The sequence below is a fragment of the Didymosphaeria variabile genome (assembly GCF_027946475.1).
Source record: "Didymosphaeria variabile strain IMI 356815 chromosome Unknown scaffold_10, whole genome shotgun sequence".
In the NCBI taxonomy this organism is placed as follows: domain Eukaryota; kingdom Fungi; phylum Ascomycota; class Dothideomycetes; order Pleosporales; family Didymosphaeriaceae; genus Didymosphaeria; species Didymosphaeria variabile.
The window spans coordinates 483,878-503,293 of record NW_026611629.1 but is presented as its reverse complement, the minus strand read 5'-3'; the positions used below and the strand labels follow the sequence as shown (position 1 = coordinate 503,293).

The window sequence follows — 19,416 nt, the reverse complement described above, 5'->3', positions numbered from 1 at the left end:
TCGGGTCGTGCGATTCGATGTTCGTCAGATCTGACATGATGCGACGTTCCAACATGCTAAATGCTCGGCTATCTTCATGCCCGCCCTACACATCAAACACGCACTGTTTCGCACATCAGCGATCAATAACGCCGCCATCTAACAAAATGAAAGCATCAGTCTCGCGCGGAGTCACGGTTTACCTTGGTTTGTGGCATGATTTGAAAGTCGTAGGCACCACTTTTCCTCTTAGTATGCTTGCATCCTCAGGCTTACATCCTCCCTTCGTTCTACATCAACGTCATCGTGGAGATGGGTTCGCTGTATGAACCTTCCATTCGAGGCAGCACAACATCAGTGATTGGGCGACGTATAACGAAACGATTCACGACGTTGGAAGGGTGGCGCGAGATTGGATCTGGAATTTATGCAATGGGCAGCTCGAATATTCGCATGTTTTCGTTCCGACACCAATTCGACCCTGAGAATTCTCGCGATTCCGGTTTCGACTTCACACAAACTCTGGATGATACGCAACCGGCATTTACAAAGCGGCAGAGTTTCGTTGAGTATCGGAGGTCGTCGGAAGGGACGATTGGGAAGGCAATCGGATCGGTACGAGATGGAGAACATAACCCGATTAGCGAGGATAAGATCGAAGAGCCGTACCATGTGTATACTTCGAAAGAAAAGTGGACACTGGTGGTAATTGCGGGTGCGGCCGGCTCTTTCCCAATGCTCACGCTGAACATGTACCTGCCGGCTCTGGGACGATTTGCTACAGTATGAGTACCACGATAGCTCGAAAAACTGTTGCTAACGATATCAAGGATTTGAAAGTCAGTGCTGAAGCTATCAACCTGACAATCATGGTGTATTTGATGATGCAAGGAATTGCACCACTGCTTTGGGGTCCTCTCTCTGATAGCTTCGGGCGCCGATCCGTCTACCTCGCCGCATTTTCTCTCTACGTTACCTCTTGCATTGCCTTGAGTTTCTCACCATCTTATGCGGTCCTGCTGTTTTTTCGCATAACACAGGCGGGCAGCATTGCCTCCACGGTATCCGTCGGTTATTGCATCATTCGCGACATTTCCACACCAACCGAACGCGACCAATTCCACTGCTTCTTTCAAGGCGTCCGTAACGGAACCTTGCTTCTGTCACCGATACTCGGTGGACTTCTCTCCACCTGGACAGACTTCAGATGTCTATTTGTCTTCCTTTTCGCATTATCGACAACAGTACTTGTAGCACTCGCGTTTCTATTGCCGGAGACGCTTCGGAGTGTTGCAGGCAACGGTAGCCTTCCTCTGGTTAACATAAATCAGCCATTGGTGTGGAAATGCAGGGTTTTTGGAAGACCCGCGCACGTGAATGAAAGCCTGGAGCCTGCTGCGAGACCTGTCATCCTGAAGACGAAGTTTCTCGAACCACTGTACCTCTTAAAAGAACGTGGAGTACTTGTGAGCCTCATATTCAACAGCATAATCTTCATGATATGGATGATGGTCACAGTCAGCACCACTACACTTTTTCAAATGGCTTTTGGCATCAACGAAGCTCTTGTCGGCCTGGCCTTTGTGCCTAACTTTATCGGAGCTATCGCAGGCTCAGCACTCATTGGCAACTTGCTGGACAACGATCTCAATCGCGCATTCTCGGCTTACAAACACACACATTTTCTACCCTCAAATGCCAACCTCCCTCGGCACTCGATACCACTCGATTTCCCACTCGAGCATGTGCGCCTCAAGCGCCTCCCGATTTTCACGATCATTCTGGTCATTTCACTTGCGTTCTACGGATATACGCTCGCATATCCCAGTCTGACATCTCTAGGTGGCTGGATATGTATACCATTATTTCTGCAATTTCTTATCGCAGCGGCAGTACACACGATTTGCGGCATACAACAAACACTAATGTCGGATCTGTGGCCGAATGATGGCTCTGGCGCAGCGTCGACTGCAAGCAACCTTGTGCGCTCCGTCTTCGCTGCTATTGGTGTTGCCGTCGTGCAGAGGATCATAGATTGGATCAGAAGCGGGCCAACATTTTTAGCATTAGGGCTTGTAGTGATGGTTTTGGTGCCGTTGCCGATCGTACAGTGGCACTTTGGTGAGTCGTGGAGAGCAGCAAGTGGGTCAGAGAGGAGAGAAGGAGCAACAAAGGATCTCGCAATGACGAGCGTGTAGTTGCCATCAATGATAAGCCTGACCTGCCGGAAGAATACTCGTGGGTCAACTAAGTCCGTATTATTCTGTGACTCGTCGCCCAACCCTGCAAGCCCTGTTTGGCGTGAGAATTAGGATTGCGGCGTACAATATCGCCGCAGATGTTAGATTGGAAAGTAAACGCACCATCTACAACGCCATCTGGCAACTTGCGTTTGAGAAGATCTCGAAAGTGTGTGATAGCTCAAATTCGTGTGTGTATCTGCAATTTTGTACTGATACCGTGGCGTTTGCATTCACTTGCACTCAACTAATGATGCATAAGACACATTCAAGCCTCTATACATATCCCACAGACAAGACATATATATACCGCCTCGAAAGCTTCCAACTGCCAAGTGTTGCTCGCAGTTATTCAACTGTAACCATCGCTTGCAAGCTTCCTTCTTCCGTCCTTCCCAAGCTCCGGCACTCTGTCATCTTAGCTTTTGACTGGCCCTGTTGTTACGTGAATGAATTTTCCCATTTGTCTCCTCTACGAATTCTTCATTGGGCAGGACATCGTGTGATGTCCCCTCCCATGGTCATTTGGTGGCATAGATAGTCATTATTAGAGATACTAATCGCAAACCCCACCGAGTGTATCAACTATGAGGAATTGTTCGCAAATGGACTATGGGTGCTGCGAAACAGAGCAAGTCCGGGCCGCTGTGGTTATACCTGTGTCACTGTCGTCTTGAATCTGACAGGCCAACAGTCGGGATTTTAGATCCTGACGTCCCAGCTTGCCTGTACTGGCCGACAAGATGCCCAGTGAGACAGCATTGGAAGCGTGAAGTTGCAGATCAATACGATCAGCACATAATTGTGCACGAACCATCAATAGGCGCGAGGAAGGTTCAACCAAGGAGGAATGTGCAGATAGACAGCTTAGCTAACCCGAAAGCGTAAATTCTTAGGCTCCACCAAAAAGGTAAGAAGTAGAACTCTTGCTTTGTTATCAATGTTGGTGTCTACGTTCAGGCTTCCCCTCACCCCTACAGAGGGTTGCAAGTGCTCAGCCATGGCCTATCCCAGCGGAGAGCTAAGGCTATTGGTAAGCGAGTCAAATCTTTGTGTCGACGGGAAAGTACCGCATACAAGAGCGAGTATGATCCAGTTATCATCCCAACTAAGATTGTCGGCTTAACACGAACCCGAGGAAGCCATTTTAGCCTAACCTAGTCGCCTATCTATCCTGAAGCGGACAATCAGTCTCTCCACACACAAAAAAAAGGTCGTTAGAATGGTAGAGGTAATGTTGACGGCTTTGTCTATACCGGAACGGTCCGCAGGGTGCTTACCAGCCATTTTGCGACCAACATTTAAAAGTGTAAAACTAGATAACTCAGGTGTAGAAACCAGATATATACGTAGCGCAGTTGCTCAGAAATCCTCCAGGTCGAAGCAGTAAGAGCTTCACAGTGACCAGTAGTATATGTCTAGATGGTAGTCATACCCTTTTACATGCGATATTGGTTCTTGAAGATCTATATAAACCGCAAAGGTTTCTCGGCCCCTACCATCGGATAAGCACCCGGCTACCAGGAACATGTGTGCATACGCTCCGCCATTAAGCTTTCTAGGCTGGCATTCCAAGCGCCAATGCCCTCATGTCGCGAACGTTCTTTCCAGCATCCCTGCAGTCGAACATGCAAGACTCAGGTCAAGCTGTACGACGTTGATCACCATAACCATACAATATCATCTTGAGCCCTGGTCCTCGCTCGTAAAAGAACAGCGCGAAAAGCCGAGGCGTAGCCAATGGAGCCTTCCATAACGCAAAACCATTACGTTTCAACGCGGCATACCTGCACTTCGCCCCACGGCAGCGCATAACAAGCCCAGAAGCATTGTCGATGCTACCATCCGGCAAGAGCCGCCCGAACCGGAATTAGCTACACGGCGTTCGCGCCATTATTGTGCTCTGGGAATGGTGTTGGTGACCATGGTAGTTCCGGTGTGTCAGAAGTCGTTGTGCGCATGTGGGGGCTATGAATGATCGGGGGGTCCAAGTACCTATTGTAGGTCTTGCCCACATCAATAGAATCCGACGACCCTTCAAGCAAGAGCTATGCGCGACGGAGACATTGCCAACACGAAGACTATCCGATTGCGCACGACAACGCACGTAGCGGAAGCCACTCGCAAGGTAACAGAGGCTAGAGCTTGGTCGATTCGACGTGTGCGATTCCGCTTATCCACATGCATGGGGCACAGCGCCTGGCCACGTTCATCACATCGAGTACGAGCCGCTGCCGAACCCTTCACTGCCCTTTTCCTCTCGTACGCCACTAGCCAAGCCTCTACCCGTCTGCCCCATTCTTGGCTTGCTCGTCGCGGTCGAGTGTCCGCACGGCGGCACGCAGCCCCGGTTTTGTAGTCGTCTTCATTGGATCTGGTCGCGGAGATTGTTCTTATCTGATCAATCAATTCCACCAGTGTCTCGGCAGCGCATCTTATCAGATCATCGATCCTCCTGGGCACACCACCATCTCAAAGTCTCATCAGACCCGAAGAGCCTATGGTGCGTTTCTCTCCTCTAATTCCTTGGCCCCGCTTTCGGAGCAATGCCAGGGGCAGAATTTTCACATTGCGCGTTTGCGTGGATGGATAAATGCATATATAGACCTGTTAGACAAGCTCTCTGCCCTTGCGCTCCATCCTGGAATATCATCTTGCCCTGCAGTAGTCAGCCAAGCACTTTCGCCTTCGCTCACCATGAGCCTCACGGTCGAAGGACCTCAGCCGACAGCTGCTATCGAACGCATCACACCCATGGTCGACGTTGAAAAGAATGGTCATGCCGACGTTATTGCACCCTCCGATGGTAGTGAGGTGCGAGACGACGACAGGTCCGAAGAATTCCAGCAAGGTGTCGAGCGTGTGCGAGCTATCACGGCCATATGGAGCAAAACTACTCTCATCAGCATGTTTATCCTGTACGCGGATGATCCTCTACCGTTGAGCCTTTGAAGATGCTAACGGAACCTAGACTTTACCTCATTCACTTTGTCGACATGTTCCAGAACTACGTCGACACGGCCCTCAATCCCTACATAACCTCGTCCTTCGATAAACATGGACTGCTCAATGTCGGCAGCGTTATCTCTACCGCCTTGGGAGGCTGCATTCCTCTCGCGACAGCCAAGGCTATCGATATCTGGGGACGTGTGGAGGGTTTCGTATTCATGCTTATAATCGCCGTCGTTGGCATGATCATGAAAGCTGTCTGTCAGAACATGGAGACGTACATCGCAGCCCATGTGTTGTACTGGACCGGTCACATAGGGGTCATTTATGTGGTTGATGTTATGTGCGCTGACATGACATCTCTCAAGAATCGTATGATAATCTTTGGAATTAACGGTACCCCACGCATCGTCGCTACTTTCACTGCTCCGCGCGTCGCAGCGGCCTTCCTACAATACGTCAATTTTCGATGGGCATTCGGTGCTTTCGCGATCATCCTGGTTGCCTGCAGTCTGCCAGCCATGGGTGTCATGGTTTTCATGTACCGAAAGGCTCGCCAGGCCGGTTTGGCTCGGAGGCAACGGTCCGGCCGCAATGTGTTCCAGTCACTTGCTTACTACTTCATTGAATTTGACAGTAAGTACCGTACATTCTGTGCAATGACTTCCACTAATGATCTCAGTTTTTGGCATCTTGCTTCTGATGTTCGCGTTCTGCCTTTTCATGCTCCCATTCACCCTCAATAATTACGCGCCCAACGGATGGAAGACCGGTTACATCATCGCCATGGTCGTACTAGGCATCCTCCTGTTTCCCACCTTCGTTGTGTATGAACGATACGTGGCACCTGTCCCATTCCTACCGTGGAAGTACCTCAAGGACCCTACCATCGTAGGATCTTGCGTCTTGTATGGTGTCATGTTCCTGTCGGTATTCTGTTGGAACGGATACTACGGCACATACTTACAAGTCGTCCACCGTCTGTCCATCGAGAACGCCAACTACATCCTGAATGCCTTCTCGCTCACCTCATCAGTCTTTGGGCCCTTTATTGGATGGCTTATTAGTGGTACTGGTAACTTCAAATGGATTGCGATGACCGGTGTACCAATAACTCTCCTGGGCACTGCATTGCTCATCCCACTGCGTTCGCCAGATACAAATCCTGGTGTTCTCGCGTTCATGCAAATACTCGTCGGTCTCGGCACGGGTATCTTTGCGACATGCGGTCAGCTAGCTGTCATGGCACCCGTTACCCACCAGCAGATTGCCGTGGTAAATGCCCTTTGGGGTCTTTTTGGCGGCTTCGGCTCTTCGATTGGGTTTTCCATCTCGGGTGCCCTGTGGACTAGTACTCTACCACAGCAACTATACAGCCGCCTGCCAGAAGGATCTAAGAACCGCACCGCGGAGATCTTTGGCGACATCTTGGTACAGATGAGCTTCGCTGATGGCACGCCTGAGCGCGATGCTGTTGTTGGTGCCTTTGCCCATACCGAGCGTCTCATGGTCATCGCTGGTTCTTGCTTTATTCCGCTATGCATCGCGTCTATCTGGTTCTGGAAGAACATTAACGTGAAGAGGGTAGAAGAAGAGCGTGGCAAGCAGACCAAGGGCATGGTATTCTAAGTATCATTGTAAATAGATGCGAAACTTCATAAACAGTGTGGCATACTTTTAGTAAGGACACGATAGCGTAAGAGAAGTATTAGTTACTGATGTAGAGATTAAACTAGCCAGAAAAGTAGTAATATACCAAGTAAATCAAAAGATTACTATCAGTCTAAGCATAAGCATCTAGCCCTTAATTATAGGGCGAACACCTTCTGCTACCAAACAGAAGCACCCAAATAACTACCCGCTAAGAGCTCGAATATGGCAACACCACGGGGTCTACCTGACCGCATACTGTGGTTTCACTATGCTGGATTTGCTTTACTAGTTGCTTGCCTGCAAGGTCATCTAGCGTTGACCCATTAGCTTTTCAGCCAAGTTATGTGCCTTGATGACATTCCCTCTTGGGCTAATAGCAAAGACTACTGTTACGTACAATTATAGGACTTAGTACAGCACTTAATTAACTTACAATGCGATCGTTGTTCCTGCTATCTAGCAGGACCCTTATGCTCCTTAGTCTTGATACGCTTATGCTTTCGAACAGCAGTGTTTCGCGCTCGGAGAGAGTCGCGGCTTCCAACTCACCATTGACATGCTTCAAACGCCGCTTGAGACAGTCGAAATTCTCTGCCATTTGTACGAAATCATTCTTCATGGAATGCCATTCCGCAAGAAACCGATGAAATAAATAGAGCAACCCGACTGAAAGGTTCCCGGCGGCATTCGGGAAATGTGGGTACAGCAGTAGCCCGCCAGAAGGGGTCTGTGGTACTAGAATGTTATGATCTCATGCCAAGCAACCGTGACGGCCCAATATGGCCATTGCGAGTAGCACGTTATCCTCTGTCTATGGTGATTTGTGGACGATACCGCAACATTCTAGTATTTCAAACCTCCATAGGCGCGGTGTCAAGGTATTCAAAGGCCACAGGTTCAGGCCAGGCCCTTGGAAAGTGACGTAAACGTATGGAAGAACCCCAAAGATTGTAAATCAAGCTTTGGGAGGAGTATAGACTTTTCAATACTTATGCCAGCTTATTAACGAAATCACCAAAAGACACCGGGCTGACTGTCCATCCTATTACACCATTAGTAAGGGCTCAAGTTCAGAAATATCGCGAAGAAAGACCATGACACCTTATATCAATCTGGCAATTGATTGTCACCTTATAGGAAGATGTCATGAATTGTGGCAATACCGTTCCCGGAGTCTTCTCCTAGGTTACAATGTCCATCTCGACAATTGGCGTTGTACATTCCATGTTGCTAACATACCAAGTGGCAATCTGCTCCAGGCCCAGTTGCAACCTACAACCGGTCCGTTGGAATCTAAAGATTTTCAGGAAATTTTTACTACATCGGGTGAAGATGGAACTATGACGATGATCTGCTTTGATATAAATTATGTTTTCTGCAACGAGTGTTTAGTAACTGAGACGAAGAAGACCGAAGCTTTCTCTCGCTACACCAAGAACACACATTCAAGATGCATTTCTATCAGTCTATCTTTCTTCTTCCTCTTGCTCTTACTGCTGCGCAGTTAACCTCAATCACGCCGTCCTACCCTACGGCGACGATTCTCCCGATTCAGGGAAACTCCGATGTCACTTCTGGCAATGGATTCAACTCCATCGCTAGCTCCCTTTTGGCCAGCGCTCAAGGTGTATCGCTCCAGGCTAATTATATCGGTGAGAGATATAATAGTAGCCACTGCAGACCTTAGTTGATGCCTCACAGACTTGGTGAATGCCAACCTCGGTGCCAGTGCAGGTGCAAACGCAGGCGCAGGCACACGGATCCCTTCCGTAGACGTAGCCAAAGCCTTACAGAATATCACCAATACTTTCTGGAGCACTACGACTGATATCGAGGTGAAGGTCTGCTCGCTTGCTTTCTCAGTCAACCAGCAGAACCTTGCTGCACAGCAAGCCAATCTTATCGCGGGGTTCGTACGCAAATTTAGGGATGTAACATCACAGCTCTACTAACATCAAAGACAGAATCAATGCCCAAGCCGATGGAATCGTGAGGCTCGCGGCTGTTATAAAAGCCACTATTTCCAAGGTCCAGAATCGTAAGTCGTTCACTGTAGCTTCGAGAATGGAGTCGATCATTAATTGCAATCATAGAGCTTATCCTATTTTCCGACTCCGAGACGTCCATTCTAGCAGCGGCAATTGCAGCTGCGTTGGCATCTGCTCAAGCTAGCGTCATTCCCATCACGACACTTGTGAACGGCTTGCAGGCTACCGGCACCAGTGGCTTCGCGGATGCAGTCAGCACCCTTCAGGGCTCTTTGTCTGCCCTCGCCAGCGCTGCCGCCAAAGTGAACTTTGGTTTCAGCCACTAAAAGTTCCGCGTGTGGATCACATATTGGTCAGCTTCGTTCAAGGAATCGGCAATGATCATTGATAGCTAGGAAAACGTTTTATTGTATTTTCGTCGTATGAACTACCAGGTAGCCTTAGGTGGAATAAAATAACGCTTGGCGTCTCTCATGCCCTGCGTGTGTTGGAACATTTGCGTGCTTATTATCGTCAGAACATGATCTTGTGCTATCGATCGAGAACGCAAGATGTACTTTTTACTATTGGACCGGTCTGTTAGAGCTCATTCTCATTACTGCGCGGGTATACGGGGACTAGGGCATTTTAATCACCTTGTTCTCTCATATCCCCATCAGCACTGTTAAGTACGAATATATCTTCGTAGAAAGCTCTAATGTCCAGCGTCGGCCCAGAGACATGATAGGGGAAGAAGGTGACACATTCTGCTGTAGAAAGCTTCTATGCCATAAAATATGAGATGTGTCGGTGTGCGGATACCTTCGGCTTCGTATTTGGCTAGAGCATCCAGATGGTAAGATTCTGCTGAATGGTTTCAACACCTTATGAAGATCCCTACAGTGAGTAATGCGGATTAGGTGAGTGTGTAGGCTCTCTAAATGCAGTATATAGATCTACTGTAGCGCGTAGTAGGGGGGATTAAGCAGCTTGCCTATAGAGTATGGCCAGGTTATTTAATAATAATATTATATAAATATAACTAGTATATGTTAACCTTATATATATGTCTCTAGAAGTGTAGAGATAATAGATATTATAAATAGAATTAATATTATTTAATAGAGGATAAAGAACTATAGTATACTAAGATTAGGTATAGTAAGTGCCTTTACTTTAGTTAGAATACGTTGTAATTAAAGGATTTAATAATTAATAGATTAAAGAATAAGAATAATAGGAGAGAAAGCATTATAGATAGCTATAATTTATTTATAAATACTTATTCTTTTCTAATAGAGCCCCCCTAACGCTTTCTCTTAATAACTATCCCTAAGGTTATAGTTATAGTTAAGGTCTCTAGGCCACTCTCTATTATTAGAATTCTTAGCCTTTATAGAAGTACTACGTAAGCTATATAATTACTTTTTCTAGTCTAGCCTATATATAGGCCACCCTTAGTTACCTTCTTAGTTTAGAGTACTTAGGAATAACATCTAGTTTTAGATGTTAAATCTTCCTACTATAAAACCCCTCCTAGTAATATATACATAATATATTATTTAATTAATAGATATTATAGTTAAATATATATTAGTACTATATTACTAGATATTAACTTAAAACCCTATTTATTAATAAATAGATATTCTTTAGTTAAATAGTCTATTTAGAAGATGTTAAAGTAAAAGCCTTAAAAATAACTAAGCCTTACTTAAGTAATTATAAGACGAAGACTGGCTAAAGTAGCATATATATAATTAATTAAATTAATTACATAAGAATCCTTAGTATAAGTAAGGGCCTATTTTAGGTTTTTTTTTTTTTTTTTTTTTTTTATAATAAAGCTACTATTGCAACTACCTAATAGTAAAGAAATAGCTAGTTAGTACTATATATTAACTATAAATAGCTCTTTATTATGTTCTATACATAATAAGATAAGAAAAGAGAAAGAAATAAGAAAGGTGTATTTTATAAGGTTCTAGCTTACTAAGGTAAGTTACTAAAGCTAACCTAAATACTAAGACTTACTAGCTTAGAGGTTTCTCCGCCGCACTAGGTAACTAAGTCGCAGCTGCTCCTTATTCGCACCTAATACTAAGCATACTATTACAAAGAGGCCTCGTAATGTTAAGATTACTATTTTAGGTTATAAGCGCTTATATATACTACTAATCTAGCATAATCTCTTATATAGTAATTCTAATTAATTAGCTTATTTATTAAGCTTATTTTCCTTAATAGTTATAAGCCTAGCGCTTTAAAAGTAAAATAGAATACTTCTCTCTATATACTTTTCTTTAAAAATACTTAGTAAAACCACTTTACCTATCTAGAAATTAATTTAAAAAATTAATTACTCTATTATAATAGTAAAAGCCTAGCTAGAGTAATACCTACTTAGGGGATTATCTAACTAGTCTTACTAGTATAACTATTTTAAGATTATTACTAGTACTAAAGTGTTAAATCTAGAGAGGGTAGCTAATCCTAAATAGGTTAAGGTTAGTTCTTAGATAAGACTTATAGAGGAAGGAGAAAGAGTTCTTATTAATATAGAAGTATTTTATAAAATATAATAAGTTAATAAGGGAGGCCTAAGTAAATCTAAATAATAGATTAAAACTTAGGTTAAATATAAGTATAGAGTCTCTATATTTACGCTTTTATATACTTAGCTTAGGTAGTAGTTAACTATTACTTATTAACTATTACTTATTAACTATTAGTTACGTAATATCCTTTAGCGCCTAGTAGTATAGTTAAAATATATACTCTACTTAGGTAAGCTAATAGTAAGTATTATTATAATATAAAATAAGGTTCTAACTATTACTTAAGTCTAGATCCTAATATTATCCCCCTCTTTTATAGATTTATCCTTAAATTACGTATCCCTTAGTTACTATTATATAAGCGTAAGCCCTATATCTATTAATCTAGTAGGTAGCTATAATACCTTCTAACTTCTACTCCTATTAACTCTATTTATATAATAAAATCCTTAGAGCTAATATAACTATAGAAACCCCCTATATTAGGTATACTATAGAAAGTATTCTATATTATATTATACCTAATTCTAGTCTAAAGTATACTAAGTATATTTACGTTAGAAAGCTATATATAAATATATTCTAGTCTTTTTTAGATAAGACTTATAAAGAGTATAAGAAAAAGGTTAAAGATAATAAAAAGAAACTAGTAACTATAATTACTTAGTTATTATAAAATAAGAGAGTACTAGTATAGGCTAAAAAGTATATATATAAGAAGGTTTTATACCTAGTAAATAAGCTAGCTAAGAAGGGTAAAGAGATAAATATAGCCTCTTTAGACTATATCTTTACTAATACCTTAGTTAGGTTTTCTCCTACTATATAGTTAATAATAGATTTTATTAATAGTAGAGTATTCTTACCTATTTCTAGCTCCTAGTATATTTACACTTCTTATTATATAATAGGTTTTAAAGACTTTTATTTATACCTTTTAATTATTTATTAATAGTTATCTAGGTTACTTCTAGGTTTCTAAGTATTTTTACTATCTAGGTATCCTTTCTACTTAATAAGGTACTATTAGATTCCTTTATAGATTCTTTTATATATAATATTTTCTACTTTAAATTTAGTTTCTTTCTTAGCTTTATAATAGAAAGTAGTTTTAACTAGTGTCTTAGGGTCTACTAGTTCTAATAGTAATATATAGAATACTAGGTATATCTTTATATCTAGTAGTAATTCTAATCTATAGTTTACTAGTAATATTTATTTAGAAATATAAAATAGTCTAACTTTAATATAATCTAGTTTCTTATGTTTTCTTTTCTAAGTTTAAAGATTTTATAAGTAGATATGCTTTATCTCCCTTCTTTAGCTAAGGTGCTATTTTTTATTTTTAGTTTATATAGGAAATTACTTACTATTAAGCTTTCTTAAGGTTTTCTTAAAGTTTATTATATATTTTCTTTATATTATCTACTATATCTATAGCTTCTTTTATGTTAATATTTATTAGTAGTTATTAGTTAAAGAGATTTAGATATTTTCTATATATAGTATAGTAAGGTGTTTACTTTATTACTATTAATACCTTATTATTATATACTAATTATGCTATAGGTAGTAGTAAAACCTAGTTATTTTTCTATTTATTATAGTATATTTATAGATATATTTCTATAGTTTAATTTATTCTTTCTATTTTTCTATCCGTTTGTAGATAATATACTATAGATAGTTTTTATTTTATTCTAATAAGTACTATAAATATTATCTAGAAGTTTAATATAAAGAGTTTATTTCTATTACTAATAATTATCTTTAGAATAATATAGTATCTAACCTACTTATCTTAAAAGAGGTAAGCTAGCTCTTTAGCTATTATATTCTTTAGATATAGAATTAATTTAACATAGCCTATAAATTAATATATAATTATAAAAATGCTATTATACGAGGTTTTTATAGTTAGGTTAATTAAGTCTAGTATTCCTATAATAAAGTCTATAGTAATGTCTTTAAAAGGTGCTATTAGTATTCTAATTAGTTGTATTTCTCTATACTTAAGATATATACTATGTTTATTCTTTTAGTATTCTATATATTTTTAGATATAGCCTATTACAGCTTCCTTTATTCCCTTAAATATATAATTTCTTTATATAAGTTCTATTATTTTCTTAATACCTAGGTGTCCGTATATAGGGTTATTATAGTATTATTTAATAATCTTAGTTTATAGTTTTTAGTACTTCTTAGTTTATAACTAAAAGTTAATTAAGTTCTACTATTAGTTTAAGAGATCTATCTTTATTTTTATAAAGAATTACTAAGTAGGTCTTAACTTTTCTTCTACTAAATTACTTTATCTACTAAGTATGTCTACTTATCTATTTTCTTTTCTACTATATAGATAATCTTAAATTTATACTATCTAGTGGTCTATAACTATCTTTATTATTATAGTATTAGTTCTTTTATTATTATAAACTTTAGTAGGTTCTTATAATCTATATAGATTTCTAGTGTTAAATAACTAAGAGCGTAGATTCTCTAGTGTTTTAAGGCTTTAATAATAGTATAGAGTTCCTTATTATATATATTATATTATGTTTCTACGTTATTAAACTTATATAAGTAGTAGGCTATTAGGTGCTATTTACTATTTTATTCTTACTTTGCGTATGCTCTAGTGTAAGATTACTTATATTAGTTTTAAATTATAGTGGTTTATTATTCCTAAAGTAAATAAGAACTAGTTCTATAATATATACTATTTTAAGGAGTTAGAATAACATTCTATACTTATCTATCTATTTAAAAGGCGTATTCTTTCTAGTAAGGTTTATTAATAGTATTATAACCTTTATATAATCTTTAATAAATTATTAATTAAATCTATAGAATCCTAAGAATTCTTAGATATTTTTATAGTTTTTAGTATAGGCTAATTTCTAATACTTTCTACTTTACTTAGTGCTATCTTAATTCCTTTAGTAGTAATAATATATCTAAGAAATTTAAGTTATTTAATATTAAATTAGTATTTCTTAAGTTTAATCCTTAAGTATACCTTATCTAGTACTTTTAGTACTATCTATATATATTTAGTATAGTTAGATTTATTTTTAGAGAAGATAAGAATATTATCTATATATATAATAATAAATATATCTAAATATTTATAGAGTATATTATTAATAAGTACTTAAAAGGTTACTAGTATATTAGTAAGTCTAAAAGGTATTACTAGGTACTTAAAAAGTCTATAGTATAATTAAAATACTATTTTCTATTCTTTACCTTTTTTATTCTAATTAGATAGTATCTATTTTATAAGTCTATTATTATAAAGACTTTTACTTATAAGAGTCTATCTCTAAGCTCTAAGATATTAGATAATAGGTATCTATTCTTAATTATTATATTATTAATTACTTAGTAGTTAATATATAGTCTATCTAATCTATCCTTCTTTTTAATAAATATAAAAGGACTTACTACTAGTAATTTTAATAGTCTAATATATCCTTTTACTAGGTTTATCTTAATAAATTTATATTCTTTATAGAGTTCTTCTTCTATCTTACTATATAGTAGTCTAAAGGGTAGCGTCTTCCCTTCTTCTAAGTTAATTATATAATCCTAGGGTTAATATTCTAGTAGGTTTACTTTTTCTTTCTTTTCTATAAATATATATATCTATACTTTATACTCTCTTAGTACTTCTAAGGGTATACTATTATTCTTCTTTTTATACTTTATAACCTAGTAGTTTCTACTAGTATCTACTAAGGATAAATTCTATTTTTTAACTTTCTATTATAAGTCTATATTATTAATAGTACTCTTATCTACTATTAATCTCTATTATTATATAGGCTTAGCTTATAATACATATTTATAGTATTCTAAGGATAGTATTCTTAAACCCTAATTAATATATAAGTTATACTTCCTTAACTAGGGTAATCCTAATATAATATTATACCTAGATCTATCTAGTATATTAAGTATAATTATCTCTCTATAATCCTAGATCTAAAGTATAGTAGTAACTTTATAAGTAATATATAGTATATTTAGTATTTAGCTTCTATTTATAATATAGATAGAATAGGCTTTATCCTTAAGTATTAGCTAGAGACCTACTTATAGTACTATTTCTTAGGATATAAAGTTTTCTAATATGCCTAAATCTAGTAGTACCTTAATTTATATTTTATTAAGCTAAACTAGTAGCTTAATTAATACTCTACTATTAATAGTATTTAATTCTCTAAAGGCGTCTTCTTACCTATCTATTAGTTTTTAAGGGTTTTTTAGGCCTTTTAGGCTAGAATTTAGTTTAAAAAAGAACTATTCTTCTTAGAAGCTAGATAGTCTATATTTCCTTATTATTATTTCTTTTATTTCTACCCTTCTCTTCTTTTACTATAGTTATCTTTCTACTATAGTTTTTCTTTAGAAGCTTCACCTTTCTATACTATACTTATTTTTATATAAATATTAATAACTATTCTTAGTTAGTTAGGGTTCTTACTAAATCTATAGATATATTTATTATCCTAGTGCCTACTATAGTTAATATTTAAGTAAGTTTACTATCTATCCTAGGTATATATTCTATTATAGAGTGTGCTAGTTACTATATTCTATATATTATTTATATTTAGGAAGTATAGCCTTTCTTGCTTATTCTATAAATATTTATTATATTTATTAATTAGGTAATTATACTATTCCTAGTAGTATTATTACTTATACTATAGTTATTTACCTCTATATAGCTCCTTAGCTCTATAGTAGATTAGGCACTAGTTATATTTATATATAGTCTATTAGATATTTAAGTACTATAGGTTTTAGTGGTCTAGGTAGTACTTTAGTAAATAATCTAGGTTCTTATTATAGAAGTCTTTACTAGGGTCTTATTATATATATCTATAATCTACCTATTATCTATCTTTCTTTATAATAATTTCTAATTAGTGTTAGTTATAAGCTTCTAGTGGTATAGAGAATAATAGTAAGATTATTATAGGTAATAATAATATATCTCTATTTTATAGTTAGATTAGTAGTTTATCTAAGTATTTCTATATATTTATTCTATTAGTAAAGATTACTTCTTTACTTTTAAACTATAGGTAAGATATTAGTATTTATTTAATAACCTCTTTACTTACCTTAGATTATTCTTCCTCTATATTCTTATAGAGTTATAAGTTAACTAATAACTCTAATTCTAATTTATTATTAAGTGTAAGGTTACTAATAGTATCTATAATAGTCTATTCTTTATCCTTAATTTCCTTTATTAGGGTAGTAAGTACGTTTAACTATCTAATAACTTTATTCTTAGATCTATAGTTCCTAGTAATATAGCCTAGTTTACTATATATAAAATATATATAAGTCTTAGTCCTCTATTATTAGGTTCTATCTAAGATATATATATTAGGCTTATAAAAGCCTAGTCCTTTTTCTTTTCCTTTACCTAAGTAGTTAAACTAGATATCTTCTATTAGTTAGTATCTATAAGAGTTTTATAATTAGCGTTAAAGTCCTTTTAGTAGTACCCTATAGACTATAGGTACTAGTTATCTAAAATTAATATTTCTTAGGTTATATTAAAATTCCTATTATAGTGTAAACTATTCTCTATTAATCCTAATTAATTTATTATATAATTTATTAAGGGTTCTAATAATTACTCTACTACGTAGAAGTTCTTCTTATAGAGGTTTCTTAAGACCTTATTTATATATTATTATTAGTAACTTATTATTCTACTTAAGTTATATAGCGTTCTTATAGAACTCTACTATATACTTAGCTACTAATTATTATTATAGGATAGTTTAGATATTTTATACTATAATAGGTACCTTATTAGTAATTCTAAATATCTATTTAAGATATTTCTTAAAGTTAGTATAATCTTTAATAATATTAACTATATCTATATAGTTATTTATATATTCCTTATCTTTATTATTATAGTCTATTTCTAGATACTTAGTTATATAGGGTTAAATCTATTCTCTAGTATTACCTTATATATAAGTAGCTATAAAGATAATGTTAAATCCAGAAAGGGTAGCTAGTCCTAAATGGGTTAAGGTTGGTTCTTAGGCAAGACTTACTAAGGGAAGGAAGAAGGGGTTCTTATTAATATAGAAGTATCTTGCGAAGTGTAATGAGTTAATAAGGAAGGCCTAAGTAAATCTAAATAATAGATTAAAATTTAGGTTAAATATAAGAGTTAAGGTAATTCTTCTGTTCCTATATACTTAGTTATATGCAGCCGCTTACTAGAGAGCGCTTACTAGGGAGCGCTCTCTAAAGAGCGCTTACTAGAGAGTAGTTACATGACCTTCTTAAAGCGCCCTAACTCCTAAATAGGCATTGCCTGTGGTGTATATGTGCTCGCTTAGAGGCTCTTGCTATATAATAGGTTGTTCTGCTATCTGTTGGACCTTGGATCCTAATAGATAACCTTTTATTTATCTTTAGGTTATTTATTAAATTTAAAGAAATAGAGGTCTAACTAAAGAAGCTAGATATTAGTATACTTTCTATTACTATAATATAAATTAGGTTTATATATTTTACTCTTAGAGTTACCTATTAGAGTAATAGTAATATTATCTAAAGCTATAGAAGAAGTAGGAGTTCTTATAGTTATATTAAGGGTGTTTAAGATATTAAATCTAGAGAGGGTAGCTAATCCTAAATAGGTTAAGGTTAGTTCTTAGGTAAGACTTATAGAGGGAGGAGAAAGGGTTCTTATTAATATAGAAGTATTTTATAAAGTATAATAAGTTAATAAGGGAGGCCTAAGTAAATCTAAATAATAGATTAAAACTTAGGTTAAATATAAGTATAGGATCTCTATATTTACGCTCCTATATACTTAGCTTAGGCAGTAGTTAACTATTACTTATTAACTATTACTTATTAACTATTAGTTACGTGTCTAATAGTTAACTATTACTTATTAACTATTAGTTACGTAACATCCTTTAGCGCCTAGTGGTATAGTTAAAATGTATACTCTACCTAGGTAAGCTAATGGTAAGCATTATTATAATATAAAATAAGGTCCTAATCCTCGCTTAGGTCTAGATCCTAACATAAAGAAATTTAGGGTAAAATTAATCCAAATGCTCCTAACGTAAAACTAATTAATTAAATAAAACTAAAGTAACCTATACCTCCCCCTAATTCTAAGTTGCTTACATAACTAGAGCTATTAACTATTTAGAAATAGGAGAAGTATAATTAATCTATTAAAGACTATAAAAAGTATAGAGAAAACTATAGAATTAAGATTATAAAATATTAAGTAGTATTCTTAGACTAGTAGGCTAAAAGTGTAAAAATTATAAATCTCTAAAACTAGGTAAATAAGACTATTTTACTTAATCTTATAGAAGTAGTAATAAATACCTTTTTTAAAATAGAGTAACTAACGCTTTAAAGCTTAATTTAAAAGCTTAAATAGGACCTAGCTCTAATAAATATAAGTATAATAACCCTTATTAGATCTAAATATTAGAACTACCTTAAAAAAGCTTATTAGTAAAATAGTAATATTTTTAAGTAGTTTACTACTTAGTAGATTCTTTATTTTTTTTTTTTTTTTTTTTTTTATAATAAAGCTACTATTACAACTACCTAATAGTAAAGAAATAGCTAGTTAGTACTATATATTAACTATAAATAGCTCTTTGTTATGTTTTATATATAATAAGATAAGAAAAGAGAAAGAAATAAGAAAGGTATATTTTATAAGGTTCTAGCTTACTAAGGTAAGTTACTAAAGCTAACCTAAATACTAAGGCTTACTAGCTTAGAGGTTTCTCTACTATACTAGGTAACTAAGTTATAGCTACTCCTTATTCGCACCTAATACAAAGTATACTATTATAAAGAGGCCTTATAATATTAAGATTATAAATAGAAATAAGAAAGGCATTTACTAAGCGCCTTAATAGTAGTAAAATCTAGTTATTAGGAATTAACTTATAAGATAGATAAGTAGAAAAGGCTTAAGATACTATAAGTACCTCTAGATATTCTATTCTATCTATAACTAAATATAGTAACTAGATA

At 36.2% G+C, this 19,416-nt stretch overlaps 1 protein-coding gene across 1 annotated transcript; it reads left to right on the top strand.

Annotated features, from left to right (window-relative positions):
• Positions 1–4,916: 4,916 nt before the first annotated feature.
• On the top strand, positions 4,917–6,797 carry N0V89_012204 (uncharacterized protein; the record flags this gene model as incomplete). The annotated part of the gene is made up of 3 exons (XM_056220927.1): positions 4,917–5,137; positions 5,191–5,804; positions 5,851–6,797. The coding sequence occupies 3 exons, from the start codon at positions 4,917–4,919 to the stop codon at positions 6,795–6,797; spliced, it is 1,782 nt and encodes a 593-aa protein (XP_056064914.1).
• Positions 6,798–19,416: the final 12,619 nt, after the last annotated feature.